The sequence below is a fragment of the Trichoplusia ni genome, chromosome 18 (assembly GCF_003590095.1).
Source record: "Trichoplusia ni isolate ovarian cell line Hi5 chromosome 18, tn1, whole genome shotgun sequence".
NCBI lineage: Eukaryota > Metazoa > Arthropoda > Insecta > Lepidoptera > Noctuidae > Trichoplusia > Trichoplusia ni.
The window spans coordinates 6,255,831-6,275,703 of NC_039495.1; the positions used below are offsets into that span (position 1 = coordinate 6,255,831).

General features: G+C 35.6%; 1 protein-coding gene across 3 annotated transcripts in view; it reads right to left on the reverse strand.

Moving 5' to 3' along the window:
- Positions 1-1,628: 1,628 nt before the first annotated feature.
- Positions 1,629-19,873, reverse strand: part of LOC113502873 (LIM/homeobox protein Lhx5) — a 60,421-nt gene continuing 42,176 nt past the window's right edge. For 2 of the 3 annotated variants that reach the window (XM_026884609.1, XM_026884605.1), the window contains exons 6-7: positions 3,539-3,797; positions 1,629-2,737 (exon numbers count right to left, since the gene is read on the reverse strand). In XM_026884609.1, the coding sequence (XP_026740410.1) occupies positions 2,583-2,737; positions 3,539-3,797 (414 nt within the window). In that variant the 3' untranslated portion in view covers positions 1,629-2,582. The remainder of the gene's footprint in view (positions 2,738-3,538; positions 3,798-19,873) is intronic. The other variant, XM_026884608.1, reaches the window with a different exon arrangement.

The window sequence follows — 19,873 nt, forward strand, 5'->3', positions numbered from 1 at the left end:
ATTCAGTAGGTCTGAGAATCGACTAACATCTATTTTTCATACCCCTAAATGTTAAGGGTTGCAAAGTAAAAAAAAAATTGATTTTTTTGGACGAAATTGTATGTTTATATTTTTTTTTATAATGTGGCATTAAAAATACATACAACTAGAAATAATTTATTTGGCAAAACAACGTTTGCTGGGTCAGCTAGTTACTTTATAAAAGGTTTGTAAGGATCGCTCTTCGCAACCAGAGCATAGTGTAGCACCATTTAACTTATTATGTTTGACAAATCATCTGAACTAATGGTGTGCAATAAAGAATATAACATCCTATTCTAACATTTTATGAACCCCAAAAAAGCATGTCTTGGTTTTGGCGTGGTGAACTCTACTAACTCTACTCGAACATCCGTAGCAATTTTTATGTGTGTCTATACATTGGCCGGCTGCAGAGTGCATTCATGTGAAGAATTCACTGAATAATTCTGAGTTCATATTTATCCTGCACTGACCAAATTGCAATTACATCTGGATGACATTGACGATGTCAACTCTTGGACCCTGTTTAGTTAAGACTGAAATTTAGGTGTGTGCAATTAGTAATCAACCTATTATCGCTTAAAAAGGCTTCATTCAAATATATTATTATGTCTAGAATGAAGAAAAAACAATGAAAAAAAGATGTTTAAATTCCTTTGCTTTAATTTATCTCTATTTCCATAAAGATGTTTTAGTATGATCGTTGGTTGACCTTAATCTTAAAGGACCTAGAAATAAATAGGGCGGCAGGTAGGTACTTTAAGAAATAAAACGTAACATCTTATTATTTTCGAATAGATTTTATTCTTACAGACAATTCCATTATACTTTTGTTTATGTGCTAAGTACAGATAGACAACAGTATGTACCAAATATTAACACTTACAATACAGTACATACATACTTATAATAGTGATCCGGCCTAAAACAATGTTTCGAGTCACAAAAAACTATAAATTAAAAAAAAATCGCTGAAATTAAAAAGAATAACAGTTCAAATTGTTAGGTTGGTATCTTGTAGATACATTTAAATACGATAAGGTTTGTTTACATCATTTCTTCGACTAAGATTTAAATTTCGAATAACGACTATCTTTTTTGGGTAAAACTTTCATCACGAGCAAAAATGTTCATAATTTTTGAAATGTAAAGATGTCACTTTCGCTTGAAACTTTGTAAGTTTCATCCGCCATTTTAACTTAGTTAACTGAAAACTTTGTTCCTTTAAACCAAAGACGTGACTTCAGCTAATAGAATAAGGTATTCAATATATTTTTAAAACATTTTCTAAAAGATAAAATTATATTCGTGACTCGAAACGTACATTTTGTATTTTTACTAACAACTTCTTAAATGTATGGAAATTCTTTCGAAAAATACTTTGTGAGATTAATTTACAGTGTTACTAAAAGCTAGATCGTGTTAATTGAGGTTTTTAAATTGTGAAGTAACGGTTTTTAAAGAAAGAACTATTTCGGTACGGATGAAAAACATACAAACAAAATGATGTCTTTTATTTAAATATTACACCTTTGAAAAGAAAAATAAAAGATTCCAAATATCTTTTTATAAGAAAGAGTAAGTCACAGAACATTTTACATAATTCCTTTTCCCATTTTTTAATTATTTACAAACATAAAATGAATAAGCACGATTTAGTTGTTAGATGTAAAAAAACAAAACTATAATGGTCGGCTAACGTACAATGATACTTATTCTAATAATAATTAAGTACATATTACCTTAAACGATACATTTATATACACCGATTATTTACAATTATGTCCATCTATCGTTACACTAACAGATTGTACTTAATTAACGAATAAGATATTAATTAATAATAAATATACAAAAAAAATGCTCAAACTGTATCTATCTTAGTATAGGAACCAAAATTACTCTTATATAAGTTATGTTATGTAACCCATTGTAAATAAATTATTCCTTCTATTTAACTTAATAAATTATCTATTACAATAGCTATCTGTACATGTACTTCTAAGTATTCACAATGCCTGGCTTATTCACAATGTAAAACAAAACGATCGATTAAGTAATTTAATGGTTTCAAAAAGTAAACGATGCGAAATCGATTCGAGCTACTTTAAATTGTAAACACTCGTGCATCTGTTAACCGGGATTTGATTTATGTAAAAAGGTTAATGAGTGAGGCCCATCCATTAGAACGAATGTCTATTATCAAGGTCATATCTTAGATCTTTTTTATTTCAACCAAAGAGTTTTAATACCATGGAACACACATTTAAAAAAAGATCGCTCACCACAGATACTCGCAAAACAAACGACGAACAGAAAGCATGGTTCGAAACTTAAAAAATAAAATTGATAGCACCAAATCTACAACAGAAAACCATTGCCAACATAATGACAACAAACCTGAGAAGCTGAAAGCGGGAACTAACCTAACGGAACTAAAATCACATAAACACTGCGTCTTTTGTCGTTCATTGTAATATTCAGTTAATAGCACTGTTAAAGTCCACTTTGTAGCCTGTCGAGCCGCATCAGTCGTGGAAGTCCCGCGGCTCCGGCTTGAGCTACCAGACCAGCCCCTCGGGGTGCAGGGGCGGCGGGCCGTCGCCGAAGGTGAACTCGGGCGAGGAGGGCCGCGGCAGCACCAGGTGGTCAGGTGGAGGGAACTGCTCGGGAAACTCCCCGCCGGGAAGCGTCTCCATACCGCCTGCGAAACGACCTGCTCTCGTTAGATACTGGGATGGCAAAAACTAGACTGTGGTCGGTTAGGTCATATGGGCCTTTTGATGCCTAATTAAATTATGGTAAGACAGACGCTATTATAAAAACTATTGCCAGACGTTATGTTATGGATTTTCGATTCAAAATTCAATTCAACAATATTTCTTAGAAGTAGGCAAGTAGCTTGATAAAGTAGGAATGTTTGTTAAAGTCACAAACTAAACGTTAGGTATTGATACCAGTCACAATCATCATAATTCTTATCGTTCCCACACTATATAATATTATGTGAGGCTATAAAACTTTTATAATAACAGTCGCGCAAGACATGAAAATCTTAATTACTGATATTCACGCTTTCGACCGTCTCATGGCTGGAGCGTGTCGTTCGTACAAACCATTACGATTACGACTGAACTTGGCCCTGATTTGCAAATTGCGGACAGAGATACGTGCACAGTCATTACAAATAGGTAACGAACATTTGAAATCGAGCTTGACATTGAAACGGTAGAATCGACAGTCTATATTTAAATAAAGTTATAAACCTCTTTAGAACAATTAGAACATCCATTACATTTGAATCGTGAATTTGGAATTTGGAGAACAGGAACAGAATCTTATTTAAAAAATGATATAGACAGTTCAACTCATCTGTGCGCGTGACGCTGTGTGTGCGTTTTAACACCAACTTAAACCTTTTATAACACAGAATGTCACTGTATATTTATTTATAAGGGTTAACACACATGGCGCCGTGCGTAAAGATGAGATAGGCTGTACCAAAAAGTCTACCAACCTGGCTGGTTGAAGGGCATGGTCGGAGGCGGATGGAAGAACGGCGCATCATGGTGGAACGGCGGGCCATAGCCAAACTCGAACTTGCCATCTGCTGTCGCGAAGTAAGGAAACCCCGGCGGGCCCTCCTCTAGCCCTCCTGGGGAGAGGTTCATCGGGAAGCCGCGCATCTTGCGAGACGAGCCGAAAAACGGGCCCCGGCCCATTGACGTCAGCTGCTTCAGACGACGCTCCTTCGATCGCTTGTTTTGGAACCACACCTGTCGAAGAAAGCGAGAGGTTAGTTTTTGGACAAAATTAACTCTCCATCACACCCATCTGATCCATTCAAGATTAACTTTAATTGATGGTAATAAATTCCTCCAAGGTACAAGTCTAAAAATATTTCAGCGTCATTATTTCGAAAGTCGTTAAGCACTAATTTTCATTGAGTCCTAGTTACAACTAGGTTATGCACGAACCGTAGCTGGCACGTCCTTCATCAGTATTAGTTATAGTGACCACGACATAAAGTAGAATAGCAATAAAGGTATGTATATTAAAGAGAAAACGTCATGTGAACAGAAATGCTAAATAAAAATAACCGCACTGTGGTCGCATGTTTGTTATTGCCACTTCCATTTATTTTTTACGACAACATTTACTTTATTTTTAATTCCAGAACAAATTTCAAATCGTTACGAAATAGCTAGAGTAAAAGTAAAAAACGCTAAATATATTGGTAATCACGTAATTACGCGCTTGTTTAGCCAAGATGAAGCAATTATCATGTCTAATTTGCTAGCAATTAATTTATTTCTTTTTTGAGATAGCTGGAGCTGTGTTGTCGCGTTCACGGCGCGTTACCGCGTCGCGTGCTGGCCGCGTCACTAATCTGTAAGTTGTGTAACGCCGGATCGCGCGTGGTCGCGGCGATTATGTGCCGTGTGTTACCGCCATTATATTCGCTCCGCGTTCATGTGTAGCGCCTGAATATCGCGTGCCATTGACACGGATTTTTTTTTGAAGGCTAGGTGTCTATTATGGTCTATGATTGAGAAGTAGCGAAGACATGTTGTTTACCTAAGTTTATTTTTTTTATATTACTGATAATTATTTCTTAATAACTTACTGCCCTGCGGATGGAGTTCGTATTGTGTTATGAAAAACGATCTTTTACACAATGAATAAAACGAATGCAAGAACTAGGTTCAAGTCCTGGCCGAGGTTTAAATCATTTCATCTTAAAAACTTCGCAAAAAATACCACAAGTATGAAAATTTACTTCAAAGAAAGTGAATTTTTATGTATTTATATTATAAAAAAACAAGGCACGATCAAGTATAATAAAGCATTCTGAACCAAACTTCCTACAAAAAATATAGGTAGATACATAATTGAATTACCTACGTTACGTTATGTTCAGTCTAACACCTGCCCTTAGAATGATGGATTTCATTATACAAGGACAAGACTATTAACTGTGCATGTAAAATAAACTTACAGGAAAACATTGACATACGAAATTTAACCCTATTGTAAAGATTTAAGGGTCATTGTCTAAAGTAGTTGTCGTGCGATACTTCTGAATAATGTATTAGACGTTTGCACTAGGACACCAAGTGTTAAATTTTACAATAAATTGGTTTGAATTTCATTATTAACGTTTATATCCTTAGTAAAATAGGTTTCTTTTTGTAAAATTTCCTGGTAGTAGATAGTTTATGACAAAAAACAATATATTTTTTATTTTAACAGCTTTTAAAATAGCGCTGTTTTATAGCACTTTATATAGCGTTTCGGATACATTATTTACGCAAAATTACCGTATAATGATCGTACAAAAGTCGTAAATATATAAACCAACGGTAAATTATTTCATTTGTGTGTATTTGCGTAATATTTTTTACAAAATATAAAGAAAAGGAGAAGTTTATAGTGAGGTCGCGCGCTGTGCCCGCTGCGCACGCGCACGCTTTGATCTCGCCGCGGCCTGGCCCACGCACGCCATTTGCACAGAAAACACATTCACAACCTGATCTAATTCTCTTACATAAACTTTGATTAATGGTTCTAGTAAAACGAAATGATTTTTGGATATCTGTGATTATAGACAAGGTCAATTTTGTATTTTCGGAAAAAAAAATATTTGACAATGTTCAGTGCAATTTATTAAGAACATAAAACCAGATACCTACATAATAATATGACCATAAAAGTAATAATTTACTTTTTGCTTTAAAATTATCAACTTCTCATACAATTTTCATTTCATCTTGACTTACCATAAGAAAAAACGAGAACTACCTCCGCTTCCTAAAGACAAGTGAAGATGTGTGAACGCGACAGCGTACATTACGTATAGTGGCATCTCTCTTCCACAACTACGGCTGTCTATAAACGGTGGTGAGGGACTCGACTAATACCATACCGAAGGAAGTCCGTGAAAAGTTAAAACGGTAAGTATTATTAAGGAAATATCCTTCGTCTTTTACGAGTATCCGCTAATACCGCTCTATAATTTACACGGAAAGAAAACTTAAAAATAATACGCATATCATGATTCTAAATACCTATTTAATATTATACTAGCTGACCCAGCAAACGTTGTAATAAATTATTTCTAGTTGTATGTATTTTTAATGCCTACAAACAATATCGTCCAAAAAATAAAATATATTTTTAGTGTGAGCAACCCTTAACACTTAGAGGTATGAAAAATAGATGATATTCTATTTTCAGACCTACTGAATAGGCATATAAAATTTGGTAAAAATCGGTTAAGCCGTTTTGGAATGATGCGGAATTTTATATATTAGATGAATACCTGATATTGATAATGATTCTCGTGCGTACATGTAAGAGGGACGGACAGACGTACATCTTACATAACTTAGTTCATAGGTTTTCCTTTTTACCATTTGCATACGGAACTCTCTATTTAAACATAATTTGATCAATAGTTTAGACATACAAACAAACAGTTTTATTACTAAAGACGGTATAGATATTAAAACTAGTCATGAGCTATAAATCTAAGATTTACGTAAAAGGTTACGTTACAAGACAGCAAATCTAGACTTCGATCTAAACCTATCAATACCACTTTATAAAAGCAATAAAATTAACATAAACCTATACATATAGTATATTTATGCGCTACGTAGGTGCGTTTGCATCTAATCACAAGCTGTTTTCATCTCCTAAACGGTTGTATCGTTTACGATAGTAAATTATATTTCGCCACTCATCGGTAGCCAGCTCTACGACCTTCGGACAATCAGTAGGTTTGTAGAGTAGAAGCAGATTAGTTGTTACTTACTATTGCATAAATATTTTGTGGGACAATGACATCAAAACAGTATGACAAACAAGTGACGATCTCCGTGTTTTGTGAATTTTGAATTCGCAGGCATAGAGACAAATATATTTTCCAAAAAAAGAAAAACGCGGGGCCACTAACTTTTTTTTTTTGTAGACTGATAAACAGTGAATTACGTAAATCATATGGACTTCTATTGAAAAAATCAATTTTTGTAATAATTTACACGTCACTAAATAATCATTGAAGTTTAAGAAGTAGCAGTAAAGTTATTTTGCTCACCATACCCGATAAAATGAACCTGTTCCGTTGCTTAACATTAAAGCTTATAGTTATTACTTTTATTACTTAATCGTACCAATAGATCAAGCCGACAAAAACTCCAGCCATTAAAAATAAGAAAACTTACATATTTCGTAGATAACCACGTTATTAGAGCAGTTAGCCTATGTTCCTTTAAAATTATACTTGATCGTTTAATGTGGAATATATTCGGAACAGGTAACTGTTACTATTATACTGACCTGATCCAAAATAGTTTAAAGTCCTGTATCAGTATTTTGTACTAATACTAGATGACCCGGAAAAAAACTCTGGTCATAGTTTTCATATTAATTATTTGTAGGGAAATTTTGGTGTAGAAGAATTATTACATACGATTAAAAATGGTATGGATTATGAAAATATATAACAGCCGATTCTCAGTTTTAAATTTTCCTAAATCGATTTTTAATAATCCATCTTAAGACAGTAAAAAATTAACTATCTTCCATTAGGTATACCTTAATATTAATTTAAAAGGAACAAACAATACTTACATAAATATTGACTTTATTATTATTAATTTAAATAATGTATACAAATAAATTAACCATCCAAGATTACTTTGACAGACTTCATATTAAAAACGTAATGAACCGACACTAAACTGCGTCATTTGCCATTCTGCTATATTCTTTTAAAATATTTACATGTTATATTGCTACAACACTATACTTAAAACATAGTATGTCTGTTCAAAATGAATACAGTGACGAAACATGAATCACTGTCCCAGCACTCGTTGAGCAGAAATGAGTATCATTTGTTTCGAACCGGTAGCGTTTTAGCACCAGTAGTTATTATTTATTAACGAACACCCAACAGCAAACATAGGAAATGCCTAAGGATTCCTAACTGTGTATGACGTGGATACCTATAATATTTACAGATAACCAGTGTATCAAAGGTAGTCCCACTACAAATAAAATAACATGACCATAACCAGCTAAGTATCGGTTTGGTCTTTATTATATTATTAGCCCGCAAGCTCAAGTATAAATATTCAACAAGAAACTCTCCAGATCAAAATACTACAAGTCTAAACACGGAATATTTTAAGCTATGTCTTGCAAATGATACCTTTTCAAAATGTACGAATACACAAACGGTCTATAAACCCAAGTGTTATGATTACAATAAATATACATCAGCACAACAATACGCAGAGTCTATAAAGGCTAGATTTTATAGCGTTTTCGAGAAAGAAAGTCCGAAGTTTGAGTATAAAGGAGCGCTGGGTAGGGTGACGATGTGTTCGGCGCGGACTGTCCCGCGCCGCGCCGCGGGGCGCTCGCCGTACAAGCCGCGTGGTGTTAAACACTATATTTCATACGTGCACCGCTGTGAGGGGCCATTCTCTTAACCTAACCCCACTAAAACCTCAGTATTAACTACCGAGGCATAAACTTGGACGGATTAACTGTACAGCCAGTACGCCTCCGTACCTACGTGATGTTTTCGCGTCGCGAAGCCCCGAAGCCTTTTATATATCGACTAGTAATACCTCAATGTGTGTAGTCTTGTTTGTAGCGGGACCGTGGAATGTCGACATAATGTGAGTATACCTCACCATGTCATAATGTTCCCAACGGGCATGCAACATCAAACATGTTTATGCGAAATCTATTCGTTTGCGTCTAGCTCTCGACTTGAAAATTTATGCGAAGTAAAAGTTGTAGGTAAGTTCTTAATTCGTTTCTTATTAACTTCCTCATAGTTATTAAATAGCTTCCAAAAAACTTTGCCTAATTGTCAAATCTGCCGCTTAGTAGTCCGAACTTTTCACGTTTTTTATATTACTAGAATTAACCATTACGGTTGAGAAGAATAAATAGTGTAATCCATTATCTGTAGCACGAAAGCTCGTAACATATTGCTTTTTTGTTTATCTATTGTTATTCGGCATCACAAGAGGCAGAATCACCCAGCCGGCTCGAATAAAGAGATGATTAATAAGTGATCGGCCTGAACATTGTTCTGTTCGCCCTCAATATAAATAACACCGGAGCGTCGGCCTACCTGCGGCAGAGGCGCCCCCCAGCGCTAATGAGTCCTCAGTACCGAATCTCGAAATAACACGAACACTGCGCCAGACATTTGCTAACACTAGAGCAGCTATCATTAGTCCTCCAGCTTTTCAATTCCAAACCAATGCTATTTAGCTGAAGCAAAACATTCCAAACAACACAGGTGGATGGAATTAATCTCCCAGATAAGAACATTCAGTGCCGCAACTGGCAGATATATGAAAGCAAACCCAATTTAGGCTTAAGCTTACGACTAGTTACGACACGGTGCAGTGCCTAGAGTCGGATGTGTAATCTTGCAACTGAGGTGAACTAGTAATTTGGGCTTAGAGCGTTGAGAGGCGCGCGGCGGGCGGTCGGCCCCCCGCCGGCCGCGACACAATCTACCCGCCAGTATCCGAACAGTTGTGCTGACCGTATTTTTGTTTTCGTTTTTCGTTCCGCCATAAACTTTACCGTGTCATGCGCCATGTGGGACAGGGACGCGAATTTTGGGCACCCTCGCGGGTACTCGCCGAATATTGATGAGGACGGCCGCAATTTGTTCGATAATTCATTATCATGTATTTTTGTTGGAGTCCTTAGTGTATTACAAGAGGAGTTGATGTATTGGTAATTCGATATCAATTTTTGAGTCACGTTCGACAATAAAAATGTCGGAAGCGTGCCACAGGGTAAAAACAAACGCAGACGTTGAAATTTAAAAAGGGGCAACAAGAGCGTGAGTTTTGTGAAGACGCGACCACAGGGCGAGCGCAGCTCATGCGCCATCTGCATCCAATTGGCGTAGCGCTCGCCGCCGCGCGCCGAGGTAAAAGTAAATTGTTTCCACGCGAAATTGAACAGCACGAGAAACCAGACTTTTTGTATTCACTACAGATGTAAATTGGACGGGATGTTGTTGGGTACTCGGATTATATGAAGTTGTGTAAAAATACTGGTACTAATTAGTTAACAGCGTATAAGTTTCATAATCAGTCTGTCTGTACAAATAAAAAACAAATAGCGCACCTACATTACTTTTTTCAAACTACTAAATCTATATAAAAAAATGATAACTCAAAGCTCAATCTTAGAGATTTCCAATCAATTACATAATGTCTTTAAATAAAAAACATGTTCCAAATTTATTATTAAACTCAGAAATTCCTAACATAAAATAATTACACTTTAAAAATAAATTATTAAAAATAATACATCAATCATTCTCGCCAACCCGTTTCCCTCGACAGATTTATTTAATTTAAAAAACTCAAAACAGTATGTTCTCGATGTGGAACTAAATTTACCGTGTCAGCAATCTTTTTTAACCGACCAATTTGTGACTCGTCTTATTTTAGTTAATTAGATTCTCAAAATGACTGCATTAACTACTTGTTGTGTTATTTTCGTGTCGCCACTGACGTGTCTATTTTTGTACTTGCAACACTTATTTGAAGCTGTCACGTGCTTTTGATTTAGAGTTTAATTATGGGGAGTAACGCGCAATAGACATCGAGTGAAGATTTTTATTTTTATAGAATTAAAAACTAATTTATGTTCGTAGAAGCCCAATGAATCTCTTCAATACGTATTAAATCTGAATGAACTTTAATCAGAATCAGAAATTTATTTGTATAGAATGTAGGTATTACAAAAAGCTGGTAACATAAGGTGGTTAATGTTTGGTGGTTTTATATCAGGAAAACTCAAGGAGAGACAGTCGGGAAGGTAAGTCAAACTATTAAATTTCCGAAGGACACGAAAAGCACATAAAGTGAAATGGGTTAATGTGCATCAGAATGCCATAAAGCACGACCCATTTCTCTTACTAACAAGATTCCATTTTTAATTTCTGATAAACAACGCAGGCGTGTGTAACCGTTCCACCAATCACCATTGAGAATGTATAAATCAAACTGTTATCAGTTACTGTTCTGATAACGCTCGCTCACGCTATTGGTCACGCTTCTCAAGATGGCGGTCTTATCTCACTTCATTTTAGTGCCGTAGGTTTTATATTAACGGCCGTAGATAAGCTATCGTTTTGTGCTGTTACACAATAAAAATACGATGTAAGGTATGTGGGCTGTTTATACCTAAAGTGAAATTATTTTGTTTGAACACTTAATGAAGTTTAAACAAACATTTTTAATTGAGAGAAATAGGAAGGTGGTTTTTGAAATCACTCTGGATACGATAAACATATTTTTTTAAATTATTTTATGGAATGTAATAGAATAGCATTCGACCACAACGTATCGCTACAGTTTTGCGGTTTAGTGGTTAAACGCAATACTTTCGTGAACAATTTACAATAAATAAATATAGCTCTGAGCAATCCCGCTCACTTTTATCAAATTCTAACAGCAGAAACAATTGGCGATCGTGAGTAATACAGTTGAAATGTGACTGCTTCCTGTAAGTAGCAAAGCCGATAGGTTTTTGTAATAAATAAAGCCAAATATATTGCGTATACATTCAGTATAACTTTTTGCGCATTGAAGAGGTTACGTGGTCTCAAATTAATTAAGGTTCAAATCATATAAATCAAATTAATAAAACATAGAAAGTGACTCATTTAGTTTGAATATTCTTCCAAATAACTTTTTATATTTATTTTAGATTAATTAAGACTTAGACCCTAGAGGGAGCTTGAGCACCCAATATTGTAACTTGTCAATGTGATCAGAGATTTTGAGAAAGTGCAACGATGTTGACAGCTTAGTCGTTTCGACATGAACAATTTATTGTCAGCATAAACACTAACGTTATAAAGAAGGGACAATCTATTTCCTATAGAAAGAAATACTGAACTTGACAACGCTATTCTAAATAACCAAGACATTATCAAACCAGTAGTAACTCCTAAAGTACATCAGTCACCTTCGACATTTACAAAAGAGACTGTAGACGAAGTGTTGTCTAGGAAGTAAAGGCCAAGCAAGAGGATTCGGGCGTCATGATGCGGAATCAACAGATGACCTCGAAGCCCAGCCAAGCGCGACTCTAGAGGGAAATGATGATGAAGTGACGTAAGAATGCCGTGACGAATCATAGAAAGCATTTGATATAGCGATACTTGAAGCAAGCAGTGGTAGCGATGAGGCAGGCTGTTAGATAGATAACTGATGCAATTCTAGAAACTTGTCTTATAAAGAGTATCTATTTTAGTGCCCAGTGATCATTAGGTACCCAATGAAATGGGTTTTGAAAGATAAGATACTGAGTTTAAGAAAACACTATGTCTAGCCAGGATAGGAGCAGAGTTAGAATAGGAATAAACGTAATAGAAATTAAGATGACATGAGTAGACGAGGTAAATAACAGAAAAAGGACGTAGGTAAGAGATAAATAAATATAAGAAATAGCAAAAAGGGAGGAACTGCTAGCAGTGGGATATTGAAGGCTGACAATGATAATGATGAAGAAATCAAACAAATGAAGATTTAACATGAAACCTGCATAGTCTTAGTAACTAAACTTAAGGTAAGTATATGAACAAATGGATATTTGAGATAAATAACTTTCAAACTTACTGCCAAAAAAATCTTCATATATTTCCCATCAACGCAGGAATTTGCCACCATTTTTTTTTCTGATTTGTTTGCAAAGTGTCTGTTGACAGCTGGGTGCCTACTGACCCGTATCGATGTCAATTTTGTCACGTCTCTAGACGCGTAGACCGTAAAGTCAACGATGATGATGAGAAAAGTATTTTAAACAAACAATTAAGGTCAACGGACTTTGTCATGAAAAAGTTGTCGTAAAAATTTTATGAAACGCACCCAAAAAATTGCGTTAAGCCAGATTTGGATTTCCTAGCAATCCAAGAACTAAAACGCTAGTGCACTTACCAATTACAACTGCTTTAGCGCATCTTAAACCGAGCAAGCTCTTAAACAAAGCTTCAGTCCAATAGTGGACTGGTACGGAAAATAAAATATGGTGGAGAGATACAGCTACCTGACGAGAAACACCAAATTGAACATACAAATCTTTATCAAATTAATTAATTATTTACATCTTGTCCAAAACAGTTCAGCAGCATTCAAAACGTTACCATACACCCAAATGTATGTATTCCTACTTTTGCCAAGCAACTAAAAGATGTAAATCCGTCTGCTGCCATCAAAAACAGTCTAAGAAATGTTTGATATTATTTGCAATAGTTCGCAGTAGAAGAGCTTACAATTAATTAGCTATAAGTCGGCTACTATGGGAACATGGCGGCGACTGACAATAAATCAATCTGGTCGTGCCTCGTCGTGATGGATCGCTGCGTACGCGCCGCTCGTGTTTACATATAAATAGGGCTGCTGCTTTTTGGAAAATTATTAGTTAAATATGTTGTTAGTTCACTAAATCATTATTCAATGAAAAAGAATTACACATTTTTTAAGCATAATATTTCAGGATTCACTTCTTCAAGGCCAAGTGTGCAGTTTAAGGCAATATAGATTTTTGCAGTGATTTTCCTACAGCCTAAGTTAAGTGCAAATCGACTTGTCTTTTATGTCATTCAATTTAGAGACAGCCCTAGGACTGATAGTAGTAATAATAAGCGAATTAAGATGTACCGGACCTTATTTCGGGGCGGTTCTGAAAGCAATGAATCATTTTTTCAATTACCGATCATCGATTAAGATATTAAAAGATGCTAAACATAAATAAATATAGCACCGAGTTGATGGCCAAAAATAATATCGATAAATTGCTTCGTCTATCAACGAAAAAGAAAATTTAATCTCTTTTTTTCTTAATTTTATATTTCGCAAAACTGGTTTGTTTATTTCATCCATAAACGCATCATACGATTTAATCGACCTAGTGTAAAAACATCGAATAAAATGATTTACAATGCGAAATAACCTCAAAACTTTACAACCGGATACTATAAACATTAAAAATAAAAAGAACGGCAAAACTCAAACGTTAGATTTATAAAACGATTCTCGATTGTAAAATATTGTTTAATTTATAATTAAGATAATTACGCCTGATTCTTGACGTGAGCGGTCGAATACTGGAAAAATACGGATCTGTTTAGGTAATATTTTTATGGACAACGTTCGTATTGAGTGATGACCGGCCTAGGGCGATCGGAACATTAAGGCCTACGCAATATTAATGTGCCACATTCTCACTCGGGGCAATAAAATAAATGATGTCATTTTTTGTCCTGACGGGGTGCCCCTTTGTCCCAGTGTGAGCGCCGCGTCGGCAACTTTACCTCGCTTTGTCCACCACCGCACAGTGTGCCCGCAGGACGTCTCCTAGACAAAGGGATTTTTTGGCGCCGCTCTTGAATTTTTTGTCAATATTTCGCAAACTTGTAAGTCTTAGTATTACGAGGGATTTTTTCATAATTAATAATTTATTGGTTCGGGAATAGCCCTTTGTCGAGCCGCACCTGCCTCAGCAGACAATGTAAGGTGCTTCTGTCTTCACGATAATAAATCATAACATCGGTACTTTTATTGCCTTTTTACTATTGTTGCATGACTTTCTATACAAAAGGTGTTATAACGTTGATTATTCATAAACTTAAACGAAAGTCTTAACGAGCTACTGTTCGTTTTATCGTTAAGTAGTAAAACATTGAAACTACGGTAAAGTACTGCCTACAGCCTGTGTAAAAATACCTCTACAATAGGTGTAGGTGCTGCCATTAAACAAACCAAAATAATATGAGCAGTAAACATAATAATAAATAAAGTCACCGCAGCGAAGTTTAATTCCGTAAAAACGATTTCTGGTTGTTGCGTGCGGCAATCGGGCATAACGCCGCGGCCGCAAGATGGAGCCACCAGCTCCACGCCGTTTATGCGCAATAAGTACACTAAACGTCATGTTTTGATGCAAATCCCGCTACGCGCCGTACCACCGACATTTTTACGAGAGCCGACACGATATAACGCTGTAAAATAGACATTTTATTGTTACCTCACGCTTATACCACGCCGTTGTTTTAATAATAACGATTAAAATTACGAATTTATTGCATTTGTGTCCCCGTTTTTAGATAAAGTGAGGATTCAAGGGGCGGCCTGTCGCGCGCGGCAAACGTTATCGTCCGCCGAATGCATTTACGTGGAAACATTCGCGGCTTGTACACTACTCCTTTTAAAACCTTACGCGTTTTTTAATCCTAATTTACGTTCACTTAGCCAAGAAAATTGTGGATTTGCGAATCCTGTATATTAAAGGGAGTTAAGTAAAGATTAAAGGTTGTTAAGTTAAGATTTCATTGATTTTCGGAAAACGAAACGGTTATACTTTTAACAAAAGACGATTATTTTATTCTACCAAGGCCTGATTTTTCAATCGTCAGATAACTTGTACCTGACTAAAAAACATGGCCATTTGACATATTTTTTATACGTCAAACATATTCGTCGAATAAAAAAAAAGACTTTATTTTTCTTATCATCGGAAGTTATCTAGCGATTGAAAAACCGCCCCTAAGAAGTACAAAGAAGGGGACTCACATGTTTTATACTAATAGCGATTCTAGCTAAGACTTAAGATAAATAATTATGGGAAAACAGATTTGCGAGACAAAAGTTTACACGAAAATGCCGCCAAGCATTACGTTACTGGCCTAAGTGCCAAGCCAAATAAATTTATTGATAGATAAATTAAAGAACAACCAATCAATTAAAAGGACTGAACAATCTGTCGTAAAACTTCGTCTGGAATCGGGTGAGCTCGGCTCGGCTGTAAAGCCGCGGTCACACCGACGTTTACCCGTTCGCCTCGTAACTTGTGCAAGTTATAGTACCTATTTGGGGCAGTTCAAAGTGGCCGACGGATATTAAAACATGAGATATGGCCGTGCGACCGCCGATGTACGGCTCATTCAACTTTGATTTCGACACTGACGTTTACTTGGATTTCTTCTTCATAATTGTCCGAAGCCATTTAAGAACGTCGAGGTATTGACGCAGTCTTTTTGAATATTGAACGTCTTTTTTTAACCGTCATACTCATAATATTCCGATTTGAATAATATTCAATTCTAATGAAAGGTTTGAGGCACGCTTACTTTGGCTTACTTCTTAACGAGGATTTACGTTAAGTTGCGTCGAGCATTACGAATTAATAAGATGGTTTACTTTAAGAGATTAGTTGTTTCATTGGTCAATAAGACGTCGGATATTTTACTCTTAGAAAAGGCCAAAGATCGGAGACGTGAGAAGATTATTCTTCATAGAAACTGTACGTAAAAGGTCTACTGTGTGTCCTAAGTTTTTGCCTGAGTTGTCGTCCTGACCGCGGACAACTCGAGCTATAAATGAGGTTCGGCAGCTTCGCATTAAGGCCGCCACACACGACACGACACATTAATCAGGACGCGTCACGTCAGTAGCCGGTGGTGACATAATAACGTGTTCGCGACTCGCTGACAAACTGTTTTTATCGCGCCCGCTATCAATCAACGGCTGACGCGAGCTTCCGTGTGGGAATTACTTTCTATGCCCGTCAAATAATAATAAAATACTCGTGATTAACTAGAAACGACGTACAGGTACTGAAAAATGAATATTCATAGACCGGTCTTGTAAAAATGTGAATCCTTGTTACATAATTTGTCACGTAATTATAGTCGATATCAATGACTCCATCAACTTTATGTTACTCCATCACAATTAATAGTGCTGGAATTGTCTCAATGAATACTAACTTAATAATGATTAATGATCTTGTACGAAAATTATGAATGCTAATTCGGACGCGCGGTGAATATTTCTAGGGTAATTAGGTAATAATTTGTAAAGTGTAACTACACGCCGATGACATTTACAAAGTAGTTAAATAATGCTTGGATTAATCTATTCATAAGTCATAGTTTTTATGTGATGTCGGGCTGCGTGTGGCCAGCCGTATGACGCGAGTTTTGTCGCGTAAATATTAGCGAGAAACAAGAGTTTTTGACGAATTATGTTTATTTCAACGAGTTATATATTCTTTGTTATTTTTTGCCTAGAATAAAACATTTCATTAATTGTTGTTTTTTAATCATACTAACATTATCTAAAGCTGAATTCGTAAGGCGTTTCACGGTATGAGAGCTAATTGTAAAAAAAAAATTAAGATCTGGCCAACTGATATTTATAATGTAAACCTATAAAAAATAAGCCTCAAATACTCATATAAGGCATCTAATATTAAATATTACGTTATGAACTCTCATATTTCTTTGAGTCAATTTAAGAGTGTCAAATAGAAACATGTCTATGTTATTTTTATGTAGGGTTGTTGACAAGTTAAATAATGACTTAACTAATTATAAATATAAAAATGTTTTTTTAAGCAATTCTCTTATCTATTGTATTGTGAAATCATTAAAATCATAAAAAAAATCAAAAAAATTATAAACATGCAAATAGTTGATACCCTAGACACTAAGTCGTGTATTTTACAACAATATTCAAAAAAAGATTGATTATGACATTTTTAATAAATGGAGCTTCTTCTACGCAATTAATTACAAATAAACAGCAGAAAAAACAAACTTCACTAATTTTCTATCAATCTTCATCATTGCTACGTCCTAGCAATAAAATGTTAAATGCGCAAACTTTTTAATTAATGAAGATCCCTTTGACAACCCTAGTTAGACACTACACGAGCTGTCAAAATAAAATATGAGCCAATAAGGGCGCGACAACGACGACAGGGCTGTCACGGAAAAGAAATTACAATAAATGAACTTATTAAAATATCTTTTTTTTCTCATTTCGCGGTTGGTTGACAGACGTTGAGGCAGAGTGGCAACAATATTGGTGTAGTGTTATTTTGATTGTGTTCCCTTCCTGCATTCCTGTCATATCTTCGTGATGTTTGGAAAATATGTGTAATAAACTGAGATTACATTGCGGTTTAACTGAGATCAAAGGAGAGGCAGTTTACGAGTGATCAATGGATGATGTAGGCTTTAAAATGGTCGGTGGATAAGTACTTAGGGATCCGCTACGTCTAAGATGAATTCAAAATAAGGAAATACCACGTAGACATAGACTCTTCATTTGATCATAAAGTACCGTAGCTGTAAAGTTTGATGAAATCTCGTCCATAAATTTAATATTTATAGTGTATACCGCATTACAATTTTCTAAGCTTGAGAAAGCGTTTAAATATCCAATCAACTCTTTAAGCAAAAAACGTGGAACGAACATGTACATTTTCCTTTAAATTACCTAATTTCATCGTATTTAGTGTGTATTTAAATATTGATGAAATATAAATTACTAATAAATAAGGTGGGAAATTGATTTGACTAGAAAAAGCTGTCGCGGTGTCTTCAAACGGCAAATTTCACACGCACCGGTGCAGCGGCGTTAACACTGTTAACTAGTTAAATCCAGTTAACAAAAAGTCATTTTACAGTTATGCGCGGGCGCACATGTGGCGGTGGCACAAACATTTGACACGCGCGATCTGGCGTGATCGACGGGCGGACACAAAAACCTTGTTTATGATCCCACTTAACATACACGACATTGTTTTTGTTCCGTAAACATATCGTCACCCGAGCAGACTGGATGTACGCATACAAATTAATTATTGTGAACTTAAGTTCTCTTTTTCACACATAAATAATTAGTACCTTTTGTATGTGCATCGTCTTATATATACTTACATGTAATCGCATTTCTAAAACAAACAATAACGGGTAATGAACTTTCTTTTCATTATTGCAATTAACTTTGCAGTTACAATGACCTTTCGAGAAAGGGTGAAGTATCTACAAATTATAACCACATCATCCATTGTTTTATTTCACAAAGAGAAACGTAATTTGTGAAACTGCTCAAAGAAGCAAAAGATGACAATTTCTTAATTACTCGAAAATCAAGACGCAACGTTGACGACACGCCGTTTGAGCTACGTTTGCAAACACCAAGATTTCGATAAAAAGCAAAGGTTTTTTCTTATAAATGAAACCGACCGACAAAAAAAGATGAAACAAGGAAGGAGCGCAAAAAGCGTGACGGACAGACGGACGGATCTCAGACATCTGTTGGTGTGGAGAATCGCGGGATCCATGTGTTAGATTAGGTTAGGGCTTTTGGGTATCGTTACACTGTGTTAGACCCCCAGGTATAGTTCCAATGCCGACGGCGACGGCAAAATTGATTGCGGATTCTGCGAATCAAAATCAAAATCAAAATCAAAAGTCATTTATTCAAATTAGGCTACTAAGTAGCACTTTTTGAAGGTCAAATTACATTGACAGCACCCAGTTTTGCCCACCCGTCACCGCTTCCTAAGTGCTGAATGTTGATAAAACTCCAAATAGATAAAAAATTGCTCGTTTTCCTTGATTGTGACTCAAGAATTCAAGACCGTAATGGTCGTTGGTTGATTCTAATAGGGGACAATCAGTTTTAAGATCTAAGTGCCTTCATTTTTGGTTGTAGAACTAGTGTTTTTTTTTTAAAGTTACTTAAGCATTCTTCTTTTAATGAATTATGTCAATAAAATTACAAAAGAAAGAAGAGAATTGTCGCCAAACAAATTATAAAACACATCATTTCAAAATGCAGTTTGGCACCGCCCAGGAATAAATAACCTTTTCATCGCTCGCAAGGATCATTGACGAAAATATTTATAACTTCATATCCAATATTTATGTTCGGAATTCAAAATCTCTGTCAGTGTCACAATATTACAAGTGAGCGTTCGTTAATTAGGATATTTG